We start from the raw sequence: 19,438 nt of genomic DNA on the forward strand, positions 1-19,438 counted from the left end.
TCTGAACATATGTCCGGGCGGGGCCCCTTACAATGCAGAAACTGGAATGCGGTATTTATTTTGCCACTTTTAGGGGCCCCCTTCCTTGCGGGGCCCCCTCTGGTCGGAGGGTACGGAGGGCGCTCGCTACGCCTCTGCAGCTACGTGCTGCTGGGACACATCCGTCTCCTCCTGGAGAAGGGCAGTGTGGAGCCAGCAGCAAAGGATGCCACCTAACCCACTCGGCACCTGCTCCTCTGAGGGCTCCCTGGAACTGCGGCAGGATTCTCTCCACAGCACTCTAGGGGGCGCTGCTGCAGCGTGGGGATGGGGCACGCTTTTCCCATGAGGCCCCTTGGCTGCATGGGTCCTGCCGTCTGTGACACACTGGAGTGTAACACTCCCGCCACTGGGCTGTGTCCCGATGACGGAGCAAATCTGCTGCATGCACTGGGCTTCCTTGGGCCACTGCCGCTTGCCAGGTTGCCGACTGTTTCCTTGTGCCCCTTTCTGGATGGGGCTCTTGGGTCCAGCCTCTGCTGCTCAGTAAAGCCAGGCTGAAGGGACAGCAGAGCTCCAATGCCATGGGGCCTGCACTGTACAGAACCCTCTCCGTCCTAGGGCTGGGGTGAGTGGGGCCAGGGCTCCCTCCAGCCCTGCTGGATTCACTCTGTCCAGTGCAGGAATAGTGGTTATTGGCTCATGGATTAAGGCCAGAGGGGAGACAATGCTCTAGGCTGACCCCCTGCAGCGATTCCTGCGCCCAGCCCAGAATGTCAGGTGGAGCTCGGGAGGAGCTCTTGGGGAGAGCTGCCCAATCTCGATTTATAGCTGCTGAATGACAGAGAATCCAGCACATCCACTGGGCCTGACCCGGGCAGTCGCCCGCCCTGTGAAATACGAGCTCCTTACGTCCAGTCTGAATGCGTTTAGCTTTGGCTTCCAGCCACCGGGTCTCGTTCTGCCTTTGCCTGCTAGATTCCAGCCCTCTGTGTGAGAAATCTTTCTCCCCCGTAGGAGCCTGTCAGCTGATCAAGTCCCTGAGGCAGAAGAGGTGCCCCCCCCCCGCCCCGTCTCTCACTACAGAGCAGATTTTCCAGATCTTGAGTCGCTCTTGTGACTCTTCAGAGCCCTTTCCATTCGCACCGTCCCCACTGCCGTCCAGGGATGGCCTCAGTGGGGCCGTGCGTCGGGCTGCATGAGATTCTCTCTGGCGATCAGACTCCAATGCGGGGAATGCTCATGTGGCGAGGTGGCTAGTCACAACCCTTCTGCTGTGCACCTAAGGGCTGATCTTTGTGCCCTGCTGAAGTGACTGGTTCCAAGCGGTGCCTGCAGCAAGGTTGGTATTGGGGGGGACATTTTGTCTGATGCAGCCAGAGCCAGCCCACGGCTTCCCGCTGCCTTTAGCAGGTGCCTCGCGGCAGCAGAAGGTCTTGCAGGTTCCATCTCCTCTATCCTGCATCCCCCCCACCCCACCCCCCTGCAGGTTCTGCTCCTCTGCCCTGCCCCCCCCCCCTGCGCCATTGCATGGAACCAACCTGCCCTATGGCCCAAGTCTCAAAACTCGCAAACGCTCCCACTCGCTCTCCTGTGACTCCACGGTGGCTTTCCTAGCTGGAACGCTGCCTCTAATGGTGCTGCCCAGCTCCCCTCCAGCATCGTCATCCCATGTGCTCAGCATTTCATTAAAAGCCTGGGCAGGCCCCAGGTCGGGAGTATGCAAGGCTCTGAGCTCGGGCAGTGGCTTGGCACGCTTCGCCAGGGATACCATCCTGGTATCCTAACGTGGCAGGTGGGCCTCTCGCCTAACGAGCCATGGCGTGAATGGCAAAGCTCCTTACCACAGCAGGGCTTGGCTGGAGTGGTTCATGGTTCAGAACTCGGGAGTGAAAGGGCGGTCTGTGGGGCACTGGACTGGAGCTTCAGTTCTGTGGGTCTGACACAACCTTCCCAGGTGAGCGTGGGGGAGGCACCTGATTTCTGGCCCTTGCTCCCGCTCTGAGATAGGGCTAAGACGCTGTCCCAGGGGCCTCCAGATTTCCCGGCAGCAGAACCGCCCGACACTGAGCTGCCCAGGACAGCTGCTGCTCTCAGCTGCTTTCCCCCGGTTGGATTTAAACTTTTAACACAAATGTACCCAGACTTTCTCTGGCTCCGCCTGGCCTCCCATGACTGGTGTGGCAGCCGTTTAATGGGGTTAGGGCTTCTGGCGCAGTCATGGATTACAGTGATGGCATTTAAAAATGGAGTAATAATTCCTTGTGTCTGGAAGGGCTGGCGGAGCCTTGACAACCTTGCAAACAAATTGGCTTGTGGTTAGGAACTGAAAACCCTCCAGGCTAAAACAAGTAATGGCTCGTTATCCTTTCTAAACTCAACAGCACCACTCCAGGAATGAATCATTTGAACAGGAAATTAGCACTTGCCTTAGCGCCTACCTCGAACCAGCGCCTCCTGCTGGCTTGTTTCCCTGTACGGTGGTGGAAGGGCAGGTTGTTGACTTGATGCCTATGCTAGGGGACCCGTGTGAAGGAAACTGCTGTACCCTAAACTCCGAAGGGCCAGTTACTCTTAGCGCTGTCAAATCGCAGGGGGTGGCCACTTGTTTGCCTCAAGGTGGCCTCCTAATGAACAGAACCTGAGGGGAAGGACAAGACTAAGTTAACTTCTCACAGCACACAATCACCCTGTGGAACTCCTTGCCAGGGGATGTTACGAAGGCTGGAAATATAACTGGGTTCAAAGACAAACTAGAGCAGTTCCTGGAGGATGGATCCATCAGTGGCTGTTGGCCAGGATGGGCAGGAACCCAACCCCATGCTCTGAGTGTCCCCGAACCTCTGACTGCCACGTGCTGGGACTGGACGACAGGGCCTGGATCACCCGATAATCCCCCTGTTCTGTTCATTCCCTCGGCAGCACCTGGCACCAGCTACTGTCAGAGACCGGACACTGGGCTGGGACTGTTGGTCTGACCCAGCGTGGCCGTCCTTATGATCTTAACTGAGTGCAGAGATGCATTGGACAGAGCCAGAGCTTGGTGCAGCGCCGTGGAGAAGAGATCACAGGAGGCCGTAGTGGGTCGCTGAGAGCACCCACGAATCTCCTGTGAAATGCTGATACTGCCTCCCCTTCGGCTCTTCAGGAGCTGGGGGTGTGGCGGCAGTGCCAGGGACTTGCACCCTGGATTGGCAGCCCTGTGGGTCACAGACTCCAGGAGGCCAAATACACATGCCTGGGCAAACAGAAGGTTTTGTTTTCATAGCAATGAAAGGAGACTCCAGACCCCCCGTCCACCTCGTCTTCCAGGGAGCTGGAGCTTTGGGGTGTGAGTGAAACGTTCGGGGGGGGCTAAATATTCCCTCTCAAAATCCACCCGTTCTGCCACCCAGGTGCACCCACCTCTGCCCTAAGTGGGCCATGGTCCCCCTTCCTGGGGGTCCTACGTGTCCAGAATCCTGGTCATTTAAATGGGGGTGCCCTTCAGCTGGAAAGTCCGGGCCTGTGGGGTGGGGACAAGCTGCTCACACAGTCACCAGGGCAGCAGCTTGGGAATAGCAAACGCGATGGTGCGGATAAAGCGGGCGGGTCCATATTGACTTTGCATCAGCCGGGAGGGTGGGGCGCAGCCTGGGTGGCGGATCAGATACTTGTTCCCAGCTGTGCACGCAACAAAAGACACCTGTCTCCCCCCCAGTCTGTACCTGCCGGGGAAATGGGAGTATGTTACACACCTGCCAGCTTCAGGGAAGGGCTGGGGGCTGGAAGGACCTGTAGCTGTTTGCACCATACTCGCTGCTGCTCTGGGGAGGGCTGGGGAAAGAGGGGCACCAAAGGAGGTGACTTGCCCCAGGGAGTCAGTGGTTAGCATTTGGGCGTTCCTGGCTCCCAGGCCCGTGCTCAGGCCTCTAAACCCCAAGGCCCCCGTATTCTTGTGGGGAAAGCATCCTAGGAACCAGTTTCAGGATTGAGTCACTGGCAGGGAGGCCAAGAGGCTGGGGGAATTTCTCTGCTTTGTGGGGGTTGGGGAGAGACTAGGCACTTCTCTATGGAGACCAAGAACATCCAGTGCCATGAGATGGGGCAGAAGCCACCCGTGGCAGCCTGGGGCTTGGAAGAAACTGCCCTAGGGACAAGCTATGCCAGGGTTGCCCGTCAGGGACTTAGGTATTATTATTATTATATGGAGATAGGTATAGCTCATAGAGCTGGAAGGGACCCCGAAAGGTCATCGAGTCCAGCCCCCTGCCTTCACTAGCAGGGCCAAGTACTGATTTTGCCCTAGATCCCTAGGTGGTCCCCTCAAGGATTGCTGCCACTGTGACAAAATTGCCCAAGCCCTGGCCAGGCCACGGCCCCCTTGCTTTCCCTGTGGGGCTGCCGTGGGGCGGGTTAGACGCTATGAGCCTTCTGGCCGCTATCAACGCAACCTTTGTGCCATGGCAAGGGCCGCTGCCTGCCCCGGGGAGCGAGTCCTGAGACCACGGCCTGTCTCTGCAGGGCGCAGAGCTGCTGTGTGGGATGCCGACCCGCCTCCTTCAGGAGCAGGGCCAGAGCCCAGCCTGGCAGCATTTCCAGGGCAGCCTGAGCAGCCTCTGCCCCTGGGAAGGGCTGAACTGGCAGGGCAGTGCTGGGCGTGTTGCTCTCGGGGGCTGCCTGCAGACAGAGCCCCGTGCGCGCCCCCCCTCCCCCCCAATGCAGTGGCTCTCAGCTGGGGCAGGAGGCTCTAGGAATGCAGACAACAAGCCATGAGATGATTAAACGTTACAAGACCCCACAAACGCTGGGTTCCCTTTAGTGAGAGGCTCGGGGCACACTGGGCTTGTCCCCACCTGCGGGCTGAGCTCCTCCCCGGACCCCGTGAGTATCTCCTAAGGGCTCGTCTCCAGCAGCCGGGACTCAGAAACGCCAGGTAGCAGGAGAGCTGCTAACAGGCTGGGGATCAGGCTGGCTCCTGGGGTGCCCTCTCTTCCCTAGATCTCCCATCACCAGAGTGTCTTCCAGCCTAGACAGGACCTGCATTTCCTGGGTGAAAACTGTATTGAACCCCAAACCTTCCAGGCATCCTCCATATACAGGGAAAGGCCCTTGGGGAGGGGGGTGGGAGGGGAGGTAGAGGTCCCAGGCTGATGCGAGCATGAACGTGATCTGATGTGGGGGCCCTCTGCTTACTGGCTTATCTGCAAACACCTGTCGCCACCGGGCCTCCCCTCCTAGTGCTGGGATCATCCTGGGCCAAGTGGGGAATGCCCCCGCAGCACTGCAGTATCACGGAGCATGGCATCCTCAGGTTGAGTGAAATCTCCAGAGCAAACTTGGTAACTCTGCTTTCCCTTCCTCAGTTAGGAACGCTACTGCCACAACAACTGCCTCCCAACAAACCACGTCCAGCCAGCACCCATCCACCACGGCTACACCACCGCAGAACCCCGCGACTGCCTCCCAACAAACTGCGTCCAGCCAGCACCCATCCACCACGGCTTCACCATCGCAGAGCTCCGTGACTGCCTCCGGAGACACCTCCCTTTCCGCTGCCCCCACCGACAACACCACTGCATCCACGCCGAACAGAACCACAGCAGCAGCTCCAGCCTTGTCCAGAAACCCAGAATCTGCTTCCGGCCCTCCCCTGTCCCCGGCCAGCCCCAGTCCCACCAACACCTCAGCTACTCCTGCTGCCAGCTCCAGTGAGACGCACTCAACTGAGCAGCCGGGGCCCAACAACGGCACAACAGCCAGTGGCTCAGGTAAGGACCTGGTGCGGGAACGTGGGGTTTGCGTGGGGGCGAGAGGCGCCAGGCAATGGCTCTGCAGGCCTCTGGCCCCAGAACAGGTGCAGCACAGCAGTAGCAAGGCAAGCTTGCCTCCCCTGCCCCCAGGGAACCCCCTGAGTCCTTGGCATCTCCCCAGTCAGGCTTTAGACGGAGGCCACCAAAGGATGGCAGTGGTCAGCCACTTCCGCCCTCCGTATGCCATCCCTGAGCACCTCTAGGCGAGCCATTGTCACTGCCCTCAGGCCATGCAACCACGCTGCACGATACGGGGCTCCCAGGGCTGCCCTGCGCCAAGCACTGGTCACGGGACACAACTGCCAAATGCGGGGGGGTGCGTGCGGGTGCCTTTGTGCGCGGGGTGCGTTACTGACTGAATGCTTTAGCAGGGGTCGCTGTCTAACTCTCACCACCAGATGGCGCAGCTGTCCCATGCTGCAAGGTGGAGACGGGTGTTCCCGCTAAGTGGGGGGGGTACCTGGACGGGTGAGATGCCCGATCACATGGGCAGCGCCTGCTGGCTCTTCCGTGCCCTGCCCCACGGAGCGTCTCCTAGGTGGTTGCAGTTATATCGATAGAGCAGCACGGCTGGCCCCACCAGAAATCGCACAGAGGGATTAGAACAATCTCCAGCTGTAGGAGCCCGGGGGTGTGTGTCTCTGCCTGGCGTTTCTGGGCCAGGGGGTCCCTTTTCCCAACTCCTCAGACCCAGAAGCAAGAGAAACTCTCATTTAAAAAGTAAAAAATGTCAAGCTGCAGATCTGCAATCCCGGGGCTCCGGGGGACTCGCCTGAGACTCGCAGGAGCCGGCAGCGCAGCGCTGGTCTCCAGCCTCTCCCCACCCCACAGTGCAACTCCTGACCCCCAGCCGGGGCCCAGTGCTGCAGCCAGGATGTCCTCTGCCCCCACATGGACACGTGTAGTCTCAGTGTGGGGGAGCGGGAGCCCCTGAGCAGGGTTCTCGGCCGTGTGGCTGCAGGGCTGGGGAGGTGTCTAAGCCGAGCTCTCCGTCCCCTCCAGCGGTGTCCTCCCTGAAGAAGCCCGCGCTCTCCCAGAGCCCCGGTCTGGTGGCCGTGATCTGCATCTTCGTGGCCTGCCTGCTCATTGCTGCTGGGGTGGTGGTGGTGAAGCTCTGCCACAGGAGGGAGCCGGCGTTCAAGAAGCTGGACGAGGTGCCAATGGTGCGTAGCTCCGCAGAGGACCTGGCCTCTGCCCCGGGCCCTGCCCCGCTGTCCGTGCGTCTGTCCCGGCCTGCAGCAGGTCCTAGCGACTCTGCCCTGCTATTGCAGCGTCCCGCAGAGGGGCAGAGGCAGAAAGAGCTGCCCCCTCTTCCACTGAGGCTCCTGCCTCCGGGCCTGGGCCAAGCGTGAGCTGCTGTAGCATCGCTGTGGCTCCGGGACCGGCTGGGCCTGCAGCAGCCCTGGACTTTGCCCTGTGTCCCGGGCTGGCTCTCCCTCCTGCTGGCACCCACTGGAACAGGGCTTGTTCCCGCGGCGATGGGCGGCAGCCTCCTGCTCTGCACGGTTACATGGCCGCCAAGCGTGGGTGCTGCTGTCTGTGCTTGGGGCCAGGCCCATCAGCCAGCGGTAACAGCCCAAGGAGGAGGGGCGGGGGGGGGCAGCTCCTGGCCCAGCCCCACCCCAGCTGTGCTCTGGGACTTTGCCGTAGGCGTTCCCCTCACTGACCTCCAGCTGTGGGGCTTTTCCTGACTCTCTGGGTGGCCCTGCGGGCTCACTCTCCTCTCTCTCCTTCGCAGGGGAAGATGACCGAAGACTCGCCCTTCGCTCGCTACCCTCCAAAATAACCGGCGTCTCCCCCCGGCGGGAGCTGAGCCCAGCCTTGTGCTGGCGGGGGGAATCTGCACATCTGTCCTGGCCAGGCTGCAGCAGCATGGCGCCTCCAGCTCCTCGCAGCCCGGCCCAGCCCGGTTAAAGCTCCCCTACTGCTCAGGGACGCCGCGTGAATAAAGAGGCTGCTGGTTCTGCTCAGATTTGCTGGTCTCCGCCCCTGCTGCCTGTGGCCCCCCGCAGCTCTCCCCACAGCGCAGTGGGGGCAGGGGCGGGCGAGTAACTGAACGCGCTGTGGACTCCCTGCATGGGCTGCAATCACCCTCCCGTGTGGCTTTGTCTAAAAGGAGCAGCCTCTTTCTCTCCCCCCCACCCCCCCGCCCTATCAGCTCTGTGCGGCCATGGGGGGGCACCGGCTGCCTGACAGAGACCCAGGGAGGGGGAGCCTGTCCCCTCTATCGCCCCACACAGGATGCACCCCAGGGTGCCTGGCCTGTCTTCCCATGTGCTGCAGCTGCCCCTGCCTGGGCACTGGCTGCTTGTCTCCATTGAGAGCCGTGTCCCCACCCAGCACTAGCGCCCCCCTTGGCAGTGTCCGCTCTGGGCCGAGTGCTGCTCTCCCCGGGGGGCTGGCGCAGCCCAAGCCCAGCCCGCTCGCCGGCTCTGCCCCAAGTAGGGAGTCAGCTGGGCGGGCTCCTGGCTCCGTGAGTCAGGCCTGTGCTCGCGCGGTTGCTGGCCAGCCCTGAGGAGCCGTGCGAGATTCCCTGGCCCCGTGGCTCAGCTGGGAGCAGCCCAGCAGGGGCCTGGCTCTGGAGTAATGGGGGCAGCACCCCGAGCTCAGGTACTGGGCACCAGGGGTCAGCACAGCGGGTCCTGCTCCGGTTCGAGCCACGGGTAGGAGCTCTCCTGCGGTCAGTGGCCCAAAGCACCTGGACGGGGGGAGAGACTCCCACTAGCCAAGTAAAAGAGAGACACGCCTGCATCACAGCCAGCTGGGCTCTGGCCTTCAGCGTGGGCCCTGCCCCCCAAGCACCTGCCCTGGCTTCCAGCTCCTCTGGTACCTGCTCCCAGGGCGTTCCCCCACCTGCTCTTCGGGGGCAACTGCCCCTTTAAATCTGGGAGAGGCCTGTGGCTGCAGCCCTGGGTCTGGCTGCTGGAGGCTGCGCCCCCTCCCATCACCTCACCATGCCCAGGGCTGATCTGGCATGCCAGGCCCTGCCTCTGCCCCCCCAGTGCCCTGCCTGGCGTGGGGGAGGGGAGCATGCGAGCAGGCAGGCACGCAGCCTTGGCTCGGCTCTGCTCTGCTCCGTTGCAGGGGCTGCGGCGGGAGCCGCGGAGCCTCTGCTGCCAGCGGAGACTCAACACAGGCTGGTAAGGAGGCAGTTTCCCTGTTGCCCCTGCCTGGGGGGACAGCACTGCTCCCCTGGGCTGGGGGGGGGAACCGAGGCCTGGAAGGGGGGGGCAGTACAGAGCGGGCAAGGGAGAAAGGCAGAGAGGAGGGGGCTAGAGGCCGGCTCCCTCCCCCGCGACCAGGCTGCGGCTGGATCTGCGCAGCTCTGGCTCCGTCAGACGCCTGAGCCGGGCACCTGCCCCCTCTACGGCTCAGCAACCCCTTGTCCCCTGGCCAATGCTCCTTCGCTGGGAAGCCAGGCCTGCACTCAGGGCTGGAGCCTGGGCCTCCGGGGTTCTAGTCCCAGCTCTGGGTTGCCGAGTGACCTTGTTCCAGTCCCCGCCCCTCGCTGTTGTGTTCCCAAGGGCCGTGGAGCAGCTGCCGAGTGCAGCTGTCAGTTACAGGGACTGCGCTGTGCCCTGCTGAGGGGCAAGGACCTGTCCCTGCCCCGGGTAATTGCTTGTTTGCTGATGCCCATCACTCAGCCTAGGCCCCAAAGAATCCACTGCACCGGCTTTCTTGCCAGCCCTGCAGGGAACGCGAGGCTGTCGGCAGAACCAAACCGCCTGGCATCTACTCAGCCGAGCAGACCCGGCGTACTGGGGGCCATGGGCCTGAGCCATCCCTGGGCACCGGCTGCTCTATGGGGTCCTGAGCCTCAGTACTCCTGGTACATTGCTCCAGCGAGACCCCGCCAGCCCCTCCTCCCTGTGCCGGCTCCCTGCTGTGCTGGTGACTGCCTGGGGTTCCCAGGATCCGCCTCGGCCCAGGATAATTGCAAATCAACTGCAGACACCTCAGGAGGGGGAGCCCTGGGAACTGCCCCTCCCCCAGATCCAGCGGTGGGGCAAGGGGGGGTTCCCTGGCACAGGGGCTGAGGGTCACTTTCCAAGCCCAGTATCTGGGTGTCTGGCCCCTCATCTGAGCCCCTGGCCCTGGGCAGAGAGGGCACCTGTTGGCATCTTTCCAGGCAGGGTTCCACTGGGGTTGGACAGGACGCCCAGGCTGAGTGACAGCCCCAGAGCTGCGGGGCCCAGCAAGGTGGTAGCTGGGACTGACGACAGCTTCAGGGGGAGAAAGGAGGGGCAGCTGCCCCCTTCATGCGCCGAGGCCTTTGGGTCTGGGCCGAGCCCAGCGTGTTGTGCTGGGAGTGCAGCCGCGCGGGAGATATTTGCACCAGGCTCCCCCGCAGAGACTCATGTTCTCGGCGTTTCCCTCGGGCTGGGGCCCGGGCTCTGCCCCTTGTTTCCGGACCAGTGTCCCAGGGCGGCTGGCCGGGCAGCCATGGGCCTCGTGAATAGCAGAGGGTGAGAACTAGGAATCAGGACTGAGAACGAAGCCTCCCGCTCTCCCAGACCTGTTTCCTTGTCTAACGCGTCAGCTGGCTGGGGCTCGATCTTCGTCCCAGGTGCCAGATCCCCGAGCCCCCATCGGCGGGGACAGGAGGCGCTGGGGGCGTGTGGCGTGGCTGGCTTCTCACAAGGCCCAGCACTGGCGTACTGCAGCTGTGGCCGTCTCCTCAGGCGTCTGACCCCCCCCGGCAGCATGGCTGTTCCCAGGCGGGAGAGGAGGGGGCTGTAGCCCCCGCCCGGCCTGGGGGCAGGGGGCTGTTTTAATGAAGTGCAGTGACCAGGGCAGGAACATGCCTGGCCGCTCACAGCTGGATTTGGGCAGTAAATCAAACAAGGAGAAAATTAAATTCCCCCCAAGAAAAGAGTTTGTGCTGGAACTTGGCTTTCATCTGGCCAAGCGGCTGCTGCGCGTGGGGGGAGGACGGAGCAGAAGCAATTTCCTGGACCAAGGTCAGGCAGGGCTCTGCTGCCTTATCTCTGTTTGACATCGAGCTGGGAACAGTGTGGCAAGAGCCCAGCTGCCTCCACGCCCACCCCTCGCCCTGGCGTGGGCAGGGTGCTGCACGAGGGCACCGGGACCGTGCCCAAGGATGGGCACAATCCCTCTGCTCACTGCTGGTTAGCAACTGTGTAAACCTCTCCTGTTCCCAGTGCCTCGGCTTTACTGCCCCGGCTGCTGCTGGGTGGGCACAGTGCCGGGTTTTCGCCGGGCTACAGGGGCCTGGTCCTGCAGGAATCTCCTCGGGGGACTTTTGTCCCTCTGGCTGGCGGGGCGGGGCTGGCTCCCGGCCTTTCACTGCGGTACTGAACTCCACGCCTCTGTGAAGAACGGCTCCAGGGCGCAGTGCCGGGGCCCAGTAGGAGGCGCTCTCCCCTCTCAGCCGTTACAACACACCCCCCCCCTCGCGGGGGCTCGGGGGTTCTGTGCTGCTGCAGGCACCGGTTCCCAGCCCGTCATGCCGCTATGTCACGCCGCAGGGCACCTAAAAGGATGCCCTTTATTTCGGGCTGCTCCCAAGCAGCCGTCAGCCCCTGCTGGGGCCCGGGACGGGTCAGCCCCTCTGACCAACAGGCGCAAGGCCGAGCAAGCACTTTATACTCGTGCATTGCTGGGAGGGGGCTGTCGCCCAGGGCACTTCCTGCCCTGGGCTGTGTTGATGGGTGCTGTAAAACAGCTGCCAAATCCCAGCCCAGAGGGGGCTGCATGTCACTGCTGGGGGAGGTGGGCCCTGGCTGTAGGACAGCCCTTCAGGGACTGAAAGGTGCTCTGGAAAGGGAGGAAGCGAATGTCCCAGGGCTGTGGTAGGGGCTTCTGAGCTGGGTGCTCCTGTCCCCCTTGGGGGGGTTAAAGCCCTTTGGCCTTGTACCCTGCAGCCCTGGCCCCAGCTGCATGGCTGTATTCCCCAGTGACACAAACCGGCCGTGTCACCTCACATGCCCCCAGAAAGCGTCGCTGCTGGTCAGCTTCAGCCAGCCCCCATGTGATGTTCCAGCTGCTGAGCAGAGGGTTCCCGAACCGACTCGCCCGGGGTCCTGGCTGCGTCACGCCAGCAGGGAGTGCCTGGGAGCGGAGAGACGCTCACCGCAGGGCATCCAGGTGTCATGACACATGTGCTGCAATTGCAAAGTGCTCCTGGCCAGGTGCCTGCTGGTTATTTATCTCAACCCAGCGGCTCTGGGGAAGGTGACACAGAGTCACGCTGCAGCGAGCTGGGCGGATCTGCTCACCTGGGCGTGATACGGGTGCGAGGCACCGGCGAGGCATTGCTGGCTCCAGCCGTACGGGCGCTACCGGAGCATGCTCACTGGTGTAACAGTCGCCCTTGCGAGTCTTCAGGGGGACATTTCCTCCCGTGCAGATGCTCCCTTCCCTGGGCCAGGCCTCTGCCAGGACCAGCCATTCCCTCCTGCAGGGACACCGCCTCAGCTCATTCTGCTCCAGCCCCTGGGCACAGGGGATGTTAGCGCCAGGTGAGAGCAAATGCCGCAGCTCTCCAGCGGGCTGGCACAGCTGCCTGTGGTGCCAGGCCCCGGAGGGGCGGCTCTGGGAACGTACCAATACTGCTTATTGATTGTGCTTTGGTGTGGTTTCCACAAAGTATTTATTTCACCATTAGCCGATTAACTGCCCTGGAGGCCGAAGGTCCTCAGTCTGGTGACTCTCATTATGGGCTGCAGCCTCCAGCCAATAGGAAGGCGCCCCTCCCAAGGGGCCATGTAGCTTCCCTCCCGCTGGAAAATCCCCAAGGAAACAGTGTTGTAGTTGAGCTGCTTGGAGTGACTGGGCTTTGTTCCTTCCAACCGGCCGTGGTAAAATAAAACACGAGCGCTAAGGCCCGTGGGGGACCAGGCATGGCACTGGCTGCATGGAGCCTGGGGGCTTGGCCGGCACAGGCACCCTTGTGCAGCATGTGGTCACAAGCAGGCCCTTGCTCCGGTCTCGCTGGATGGCGGCGCCCACTCCTAGTGAGCTCGAGGGGTAAGGCCAAGTGGGAACTGGTTTCAGTCCGGCCCAAGGGCAGTGTGACGGGGTGTGTAAAGACGTGTGGGGATCCCTAAACACTGGCCTTGTCCACACATCCCCTGCACTGCATGATCTGAAAGTGGTTTAGAACCAGTTTAGTCAAAGCAGCACAAAGCGCCATGTGGACGCCCTTGCTGGCCTGAGCTGAAGTCAGCGAGGATTCGGTTTAAGGCCAGTGAGAGGTGGCTGCACACAAGCTGCACCGGTTTGAGCCAGGCTAAAACCCACCGTCAGTGGATCCAGGGCAGGCCTGGATGCAACAAACCCTGATGTGATGGCAGCTCATCCCTGGAGTGGAGTCTGCCCCCTGTGCCCCCCCTTGTGTCTCTGCTGAGCTCGGCACAGGGCAGCGCAGGTCACCCCTCTCGCCAGGGCAGTGCTGCGGGCGGGAGATGCTGGGAGGAGCCGGCAGAGCTCGGCTCTCTGGGCAGTGAGGCTCCGGAGGAGACCCCGGGGGCAGCAGGAGGAGAAGCTGCCGGGCGCCTGCTCCATGGGGTGAGACGCCCCCATCCAGGGACAGCTTAAAGGCAAAGGACGTGCTGCTGGGGCGAGGGGCCGTGGAGTCTCAGGCAGAGACAATGGCTGCCGGGAACCGCTCTCTGCACAAGGGGGCAGCTGGCCTGGCAAGTCTAGGTGTAAAAAGCGACTCCGGGGGCCAAAGGCTGAGCAGGGGCATTGGGTTTCACTGGCTCAGCCCCCAGACCATGTGCCGCTGGGGCAACATGTGCACTAAGCCCTCGGGTTTTGCAGTATAACCAGTAGAGCGCCCGGCCCCTCCCTGTGCAGAGGAAACTTTGCCAGGTCTCACAGGCCATAAATAAATCAAAGGGGGGAGCAAACGTGCAAACACACCGAAAGCAAACGCCTTTCTCCGGCTGCTGGAGGGTGGATTGGCGCACGTGTGGCTCTGTGACCGCCGCTCCAGGCCGTCTGCAGGGGCTCTGCTCTGAGTGGGCAGCGAAGAGTTAAGGGACCGCACTAAGGAAGTGTAGAGAAAGCTGCATGTTAATATCGCTTGCTCCAGACCCTGCAATTGCCCACTGGATCACATGCAGACGCGCATGGTTTGCTAAATACTTCCCCTCCGCTTGCTCCGGCGGCCCACGGACGGATTCGGCGTCCCTGCTCCGCTGACAGCCACTCAGCGTAAGTCTTTGCGGGCGTGGGGCTAGCGCAGGCAGGTAGGAACGTGGCTTTTGTTCAAAACTCAAATAACAGCGGGGAGAGCTTGTACGGCGTCGCGTCTTGGGGGCAGGGATCCCTGGGATCCTTCTAGCAGTGAGTGGTGGGGCACTCAGCCAGGCCTTGTGCGAGGGTCCCTGGCTGGTTCGAGGTGTACTTGGTGGCAGTGGGTTTGCGTGTTAAGTGCCCGGCGTGTGGAGCAGTGCCCGGGGCAGGGGTTTGCAGCTCTGACTTGCCTGGAATTTCTGGGCTCCCTCGCTCCTCTGCGCCCTTGGCTGATGCCATGCAGCTGGGCTGCGGCGCACGGGGTGTGCGGACAGGAGGGTGGCTGCCCCTCTGGTGGGTTTTCCGGATTAGCGCCAGGCTGTCAGGTCGCGCAACCAGCCAGGGCAGGGGCCCGTCAGGAGGCTGCGGGTCAAACCTTGCCCCTGCCAAGGCCAGAAGGTCCCACTGTGATCACCCAGGCTGACGGCCAGAGACCTGCCCCCCTGTGATTCCCAGAGCCAAGCCCTCTGGTGGGATCCAACGTCCCGGAGAGCTGCAGCGGGTCTGTGCTCTGGGGCAGAGCAGCTGGAGCGTCCAGGCCGCAAGCAGAGATCCCTCCTTCGCCTGCCTGTCTAGCTGTCTCCCTTCGCTCTGGGGGCTGCAGGGCCAGGCGGGCACCACTCCTAGCCTATGGGCTCGGAATGGAGGGGCTGCTGGAAGGCTGGCGGGGCTTTCCCTGCCCACCCCATTGGGACAGGGTCCCACAGCACAGCGGGTGCCTCTGTCACCCCCACGGAGGTGGGGGCAGGACTGGAATAACGTGGGGCTGCCATTGGGATTGGGGGGCATCAGCAGAGCTGCGAGGGGGCAGTCTGCACCATTCCTGGCTCCAGACCCCATTGGTTTAGACAGAGATAACCAGTCGGGGTGCACGAGCTCTTCCCCTAAGGCCCCCCGCTGCGGGCCAGCTCCCCCACCCAGCCATGTCAGGCTCTGCTGCAGCCTGAGGCTGCCCCCCAAAGACAACGTGGTGCTCAGAGACGGCGATGCCTGGACAAGCAGCCGCCGACCTGCCCCAGTCTGACAGCAGCTCCTGTAGGGACCTGCAGGGCCAGCCCTTGGGAGCTGCTGCCTTCCTCTGTGCCTGGGGATTTCCTGGGTTCCCCCCCAGCCCCTGCTAGCAGCAGCAGATTGGAGTCACATGCAGCTCCCGGCCTGTCGGGCGTGGGGCCCCTCCCACTGCAAAGGCTGCAGCCCCTGGGTGTTCCCAATATTCCCCAGCCAGGGTTCAATCCTCTGAAGTACAGCAAGGGTCCTCCTGAGGGGCCGGTTGTTCGTGCTTCTCTGGACCAACTGGCCGGTTGGGGACACGCCCTGGGCTGGGTTGTGTGCTGCAGCGCAGGGCCCAGGGAGCCTCTCCGATGCGGCAGGAAGCTGGACTTAGTCCCCCCCTCCCCTGGGCACTGCACTGGGGAGGGGAGACACCCAGCCCTGCCTGGTAGAATTCACACCTGAGCACCTCCTCCACTCGGGGCACTACTGGCCCAGCCTGGCTAGACGCCTCTCGGCCCCGTGGCCAGACCTGCAGGGAGCTGGTTCTGATGGATAGAGCTGGGGGGGAGGGGGCTTCCACTGCTTTGCAAATGCTTAAGTGGGGCTCAGCCAGGTGCACATTCCTGGGGGAGGAACGCTGCCTCCTTCCACCCTTGGAGCCGGAAGAACCTCCCCCGCCCCGCGCCGGGCCCCCTAGGAGGAGGGCGCAGTAGAAGGGAGATGGTGCCCTTCCCTCTCCCCCCAGCTCAAGGCTGGTTACCAGTGCCCCAGAAAGGGAATGAAATAGCAGTGAAGTTCTGTGCCGGATGGCCTGGCCTGCTGCCAAGTGCGGCCCGTTCCCGGGGCAGGCTGGGGCCCAGAGCTGGCTGAGGATTGCTCGGCATCACGGCCCTTAGCAGCTGTTTTCTCATTCTCCCAGGCCTGGAATTTAATCAGCTCCTGGTGTGTGGGGGAGATTTATAGAGCCCTGAGGCCGTGAGAGAGACTCCTGCTCAGCCAGATTTTTATCCCCTTCCTTGGCTGTGCTGCAGGGGAGGGTCTGACTGGTGAAGGGGCCCGAGGCTGCTGAGGTCAGGAGATGCCCCCCCCCCCCCCAGCTCCCCTCCACGCTGCTGGGGGCCGGGGCTGATCAGGCTGGGGGTGATGCCAGCTGCCCCAGGGCCCTGGATTGCAATTGGCACTCTTACAGGAGCGAGTCTTTGTCGCCTTGTTTCTCTGTTGGTCTTTGTAAGTACGGCGGAGAGACCGTCCCAGGTGCCCCCTCTCGCTCGCTGCAGCTGGGCCCGAGGCGATCCCAGGACAGCCGAGAGCTGTGGAACAGGGAGTCGTGCTGCGTGGGGCCAGCAGCAGCCAACGCGCGACAGGAGGGCGTTTCCCTTCTCACTGGAGCTGTCCCTGGCACTGCCGCCCAGATGCGCACCGAGCAGCCTGGGTCCCTCTGCATTGTCCATTCTGCTGTGATGGGCGTCCAGACCTTGCGGTGCTGGGGACAAGGCCCCGGCCTCCTATGGGGCCTGGATCAACTGGCGCCATCCCGCCAGGCGCAGCCCCCACCCGCTCACTCTTTGCTGTTTGATCCCCCACAAATTAACATACAAGAAATGCCTCTAAAAGAGCAGGAGGTGACACCTCCCCCCTTGGCTGCCTGACCCCAGGTGTGTGGGGCTCACTGGGGCTCTGTCCCCTCCCGCTCCAGGTCTCTGACGTTCGGACCTGAGCAAAACCTTCCCCTCCACCCCCGGCACAGTCTGAAGCCAAAGGCCCGGGGTTGGCGTTGCTGGGGCAGCCGTGACTCTGGCCGCGTTGGGGGCGTCTCCTTTCAGCAGCTCCCAGAGAGGCCCAGCAAGCCCTGGGCGATGGTTCGCTGCCTGGGTGCCGCTGGGTGACTGGGGCGGTCACACGGTTTGTTGTGCTGAGAGGCCGGGAGCTGCCTTGGCTGGAGGCGCTTTGCCCCCCACCCCGGGGTGCTGGCTGCGAGGGATCTAGTGGCTGGAGTCGTGCTATTGGCTCAGCGGGGGCCCAACAGGGCAGGTATCCTGCAGCGGGGGGTGATCTACCCCCTCCTCCCAGCACCCTTCAGAGACGCCCCATCGCTCCGGGCTCCAGCGCCTGCAGGTCTGGCTTCCACTTCCCGGCCGTGAGTGGGGAGGGTTGTCCCCTGCCGGCCTCCCCAGATCCAGTGGGGGGTGAATGCATGGATTGACCTGCCGAATGCATGACAAGCCCTGACCCTCTCCCCCTCCTTTGGTTGCAGGGGAAGGACCGGGGCAGCCGGAGCAGGGGCCAGGATGCGCCGGAGTCGGACAGCCCTGTCCTTCCTGAGCATGGAGGTGAGCGCGGCTGGAGGCCGGCGGGGGGAGGGCACCCCACTGGGAACCCAGCTGGCCAAGCGGAGTGGATCCCGGTCACATTGTGCAGCCCAGATGGCATTGGGGGCTGCAGGAAACGGCCAGACTGGGCCCCAGTGCGCGGAGGGGAAAAGGGTCAGTGGTGCTAACAAAAGGAGCGGGGGCTGGCGTTGGGGAGGGGACAAGCAGCACAGACCCCAGTGGGGCCCGTAACCCTACCCCTGGGGGGGCGGGTGTGAGTGTCAGCGTCGTACCCCCTGGGCTGGGGGGAGGGGCCTCTGGTTCATTTGGCTGCCATGTCCCTGTGGCGCGCGCGGTACCTCGCGCTGTCGCTGGCCCAGCTGAGACTGGGGCAGCTCCGGCTCGTTTCCCCCGCCCAACGCAGGCAGCCCAGCTCCCCGGGGCTGGATGAGCTTTGCGGCGTGTGCCGGGGCAGAGAGCGAGGGTGGCTGGGAACCTCCTCGGAGCAGCTGCCCCCAGCCACGCCCGGTCCCTGCCTCAGGAAGGAAGGAAGGAAACTTTCCCCATCTCACAGCCTTTGCTGACGCCACCAAGCGAGCGTTCGTCCCCACACTGAGCACCAGCCCCAGCTGGGACAGACAGTGGCAGCTGCATTGACTGGAGGAAGCTCACGACAGCTCCTCCCTTCACGTCTGTCCCAGTCTCATAAGCAAACTGTGGCATGTGGGCCGAGATAAAATGACTGAGGTGTGTGCGTGACTGGCCGAAAGACAGAACTTCAGGGGTTACCCATTGTTCACTGTCTAGCTGGGAGGTGCATCTAGTGGGTCCCACAGAGGCCAGGCCTGGCTACTTTCATTAGTGATGTGGATAATGGAGTGGGGAGTCTGCTGATAAGAGCTGCAGAGAACATCAGGCGGGGGGGGGGGGTTGCAAGCACTTGGGGGGACAGGAGACTTGGACGACTTAGGAAGGACAAATCAAACGCACAGCTACTAACTGGCGAGGTGGGAGCGCTGCTGAACGGGATCACAAATTGGATGAGTCAGTGATGTGATGCAGTTGTGGAAAAGGCTAATCTCATTCTGGGGCGTATTGGCAGGAATGCTGGATACAAGACAGGGGAGGTATTTGTCCTGGTTTACTCAGCACTGGCGAGGCCTCAGCCGAGTCCTGTGTCCAGTTCTGGGTGCCGCACGTTAGGGAAGATGGGGACAAATGGGAGAGTCTGGAGGAGAGTGACAAAACTCACCACAGGGTTAGAAATCCTGGGTGTGTTCAGTCTGGAGACAAGCTGGCAGAGGTGGGACCGGGTGACACGGCAAATCCGTGAAGGGCTGATCTAGGGAGGACGTGGCCAATTGTTCTGCGTGTCCACTGCAGGTGGGGGCTCAGGCTGCAGCCTGGGAGATTTCGCTTAGAAAGGAGGAAACACTGGAACAGGCTCCCCAGGGGGGTGGTGGACTCCCCATCTCCGGAGGGTGTTAAGACCAGGCTGGACAAGCCCCCGTCAGGGCTGGTCTGGGTTTACTTGGTCCAGGCTCAGCGCAGGAGGCTGGGCTTGGTGAGCTCTCGAGTCGCTCCCAGCCCGACATTTCTGTGATTCTATGTGATGAGCAAATTCTGGGGCCCAGGAAATGGGGGGTGGAGAGAGCCCCTGTGCTGCGGTGGTGGCTGTGGCTTGGGGTAACAGCTTCCTTTCCCCACTCATGGGCCTCTGCCCTCACGCCCCATGCACTAGTGCTTTATGGGCGTGTGAGCACGGCCTGGGGGCTGGCTCTGGCCGGCATGTGGTGTCTGGCTTGCTCTGCGGTACCGCGCTGCTAGCTAGTGGTTAAGGTGCCCGCGCTACGCAGAGCCTGGCAGGGGCCAGCCCAGCATTGCGGTTCGGTTTGGCCAGGGTGGGGAGCCTGCTCACAGCCGCTGCACTCAGCTTGCCTTGCATAGTGCCTGCTGGGGGCCCCACCACAAGTGCCTGCCTGATTAGAGATTTAGCGCCAGCTCCTGCTGCTTCATTAACCTGAGAGGCCTCCTAATGCGAGAGCTGCTGACCCTCCGCCCCGTGCTGCAGCGCACAAGCCCCAGCATGCTCCGGCTGTGCTT

The 19,438-nt window shown here is 62.7% G+C and overlaps 2 protein-coding genes across 3 annotated transcripts in view; both read left to right on the forward strand.

The window, feature by feature from the left end:
- The window catches only part of CIST1 (colon, intestine and stomach enriched 1), a 10,646-nt gene extending 2,908 nt beyond the window's left edge, over nt 1-7,738 (forward strand). Inside the window, exons 2-4 of the mRNA XM_065422385.1 lie at nt 5,325-5,729; nt 6,774-6,934; nt 7,510-7,738. Of these exons, the coding sequence (XP_065278457.1) occupies nt 5,325-5,729; nt 6,774-6,934; nt 7,510-7,557 (614 nt within the window). The 3' untranslated portion in view covers nt 7,558-7,738. The remainder of the gene's footprint in view (nt 1-5,324; nt 5,730-6,773; nt 6,935-7,509) is intronic.
- A 1,063-nt stretch (nt 7,739-8,801) lies between these two features.
- Nucleotides 8,802-19,438, forward strand: part of PDE4C (phosphodiesterase 4C) — a 101,063-nt gene continuing 90,426 nt past the window's right edge. The window contains exons 1-2 of one of the 2 annotated variants that reach the window (XM_065422382.1): nt 8,802-8,911; nt 17,281-17,356. In XM_065422382.1, the coding sequence (XP_065278454.1) occupies nt 8,802-8,911; nt 17,281-17,356 (186 nt within the window). Of the gene's footprint in view, nt 8,912-12,648; nt 12,762-17,280; nt 17,357-19,438 lie in introns of those variants that run through there. The other variant, XM_065422381.1, reaches the window with a different exon arrangement.

This window comes from Emys orbicularis, chromosome 24 (assembly GCF_028017835.1).
Source record: "Emys orbicularis isolate rEmyOrb1 chromosome 24, rEmyOrb1.hap1, whole genome shotgun sequence".
NCBI classification, from domain to species: Eukaryota; Metazoa; Chordata; order Testudines; family Emydidae; genus Emys; species Emys orbicularis.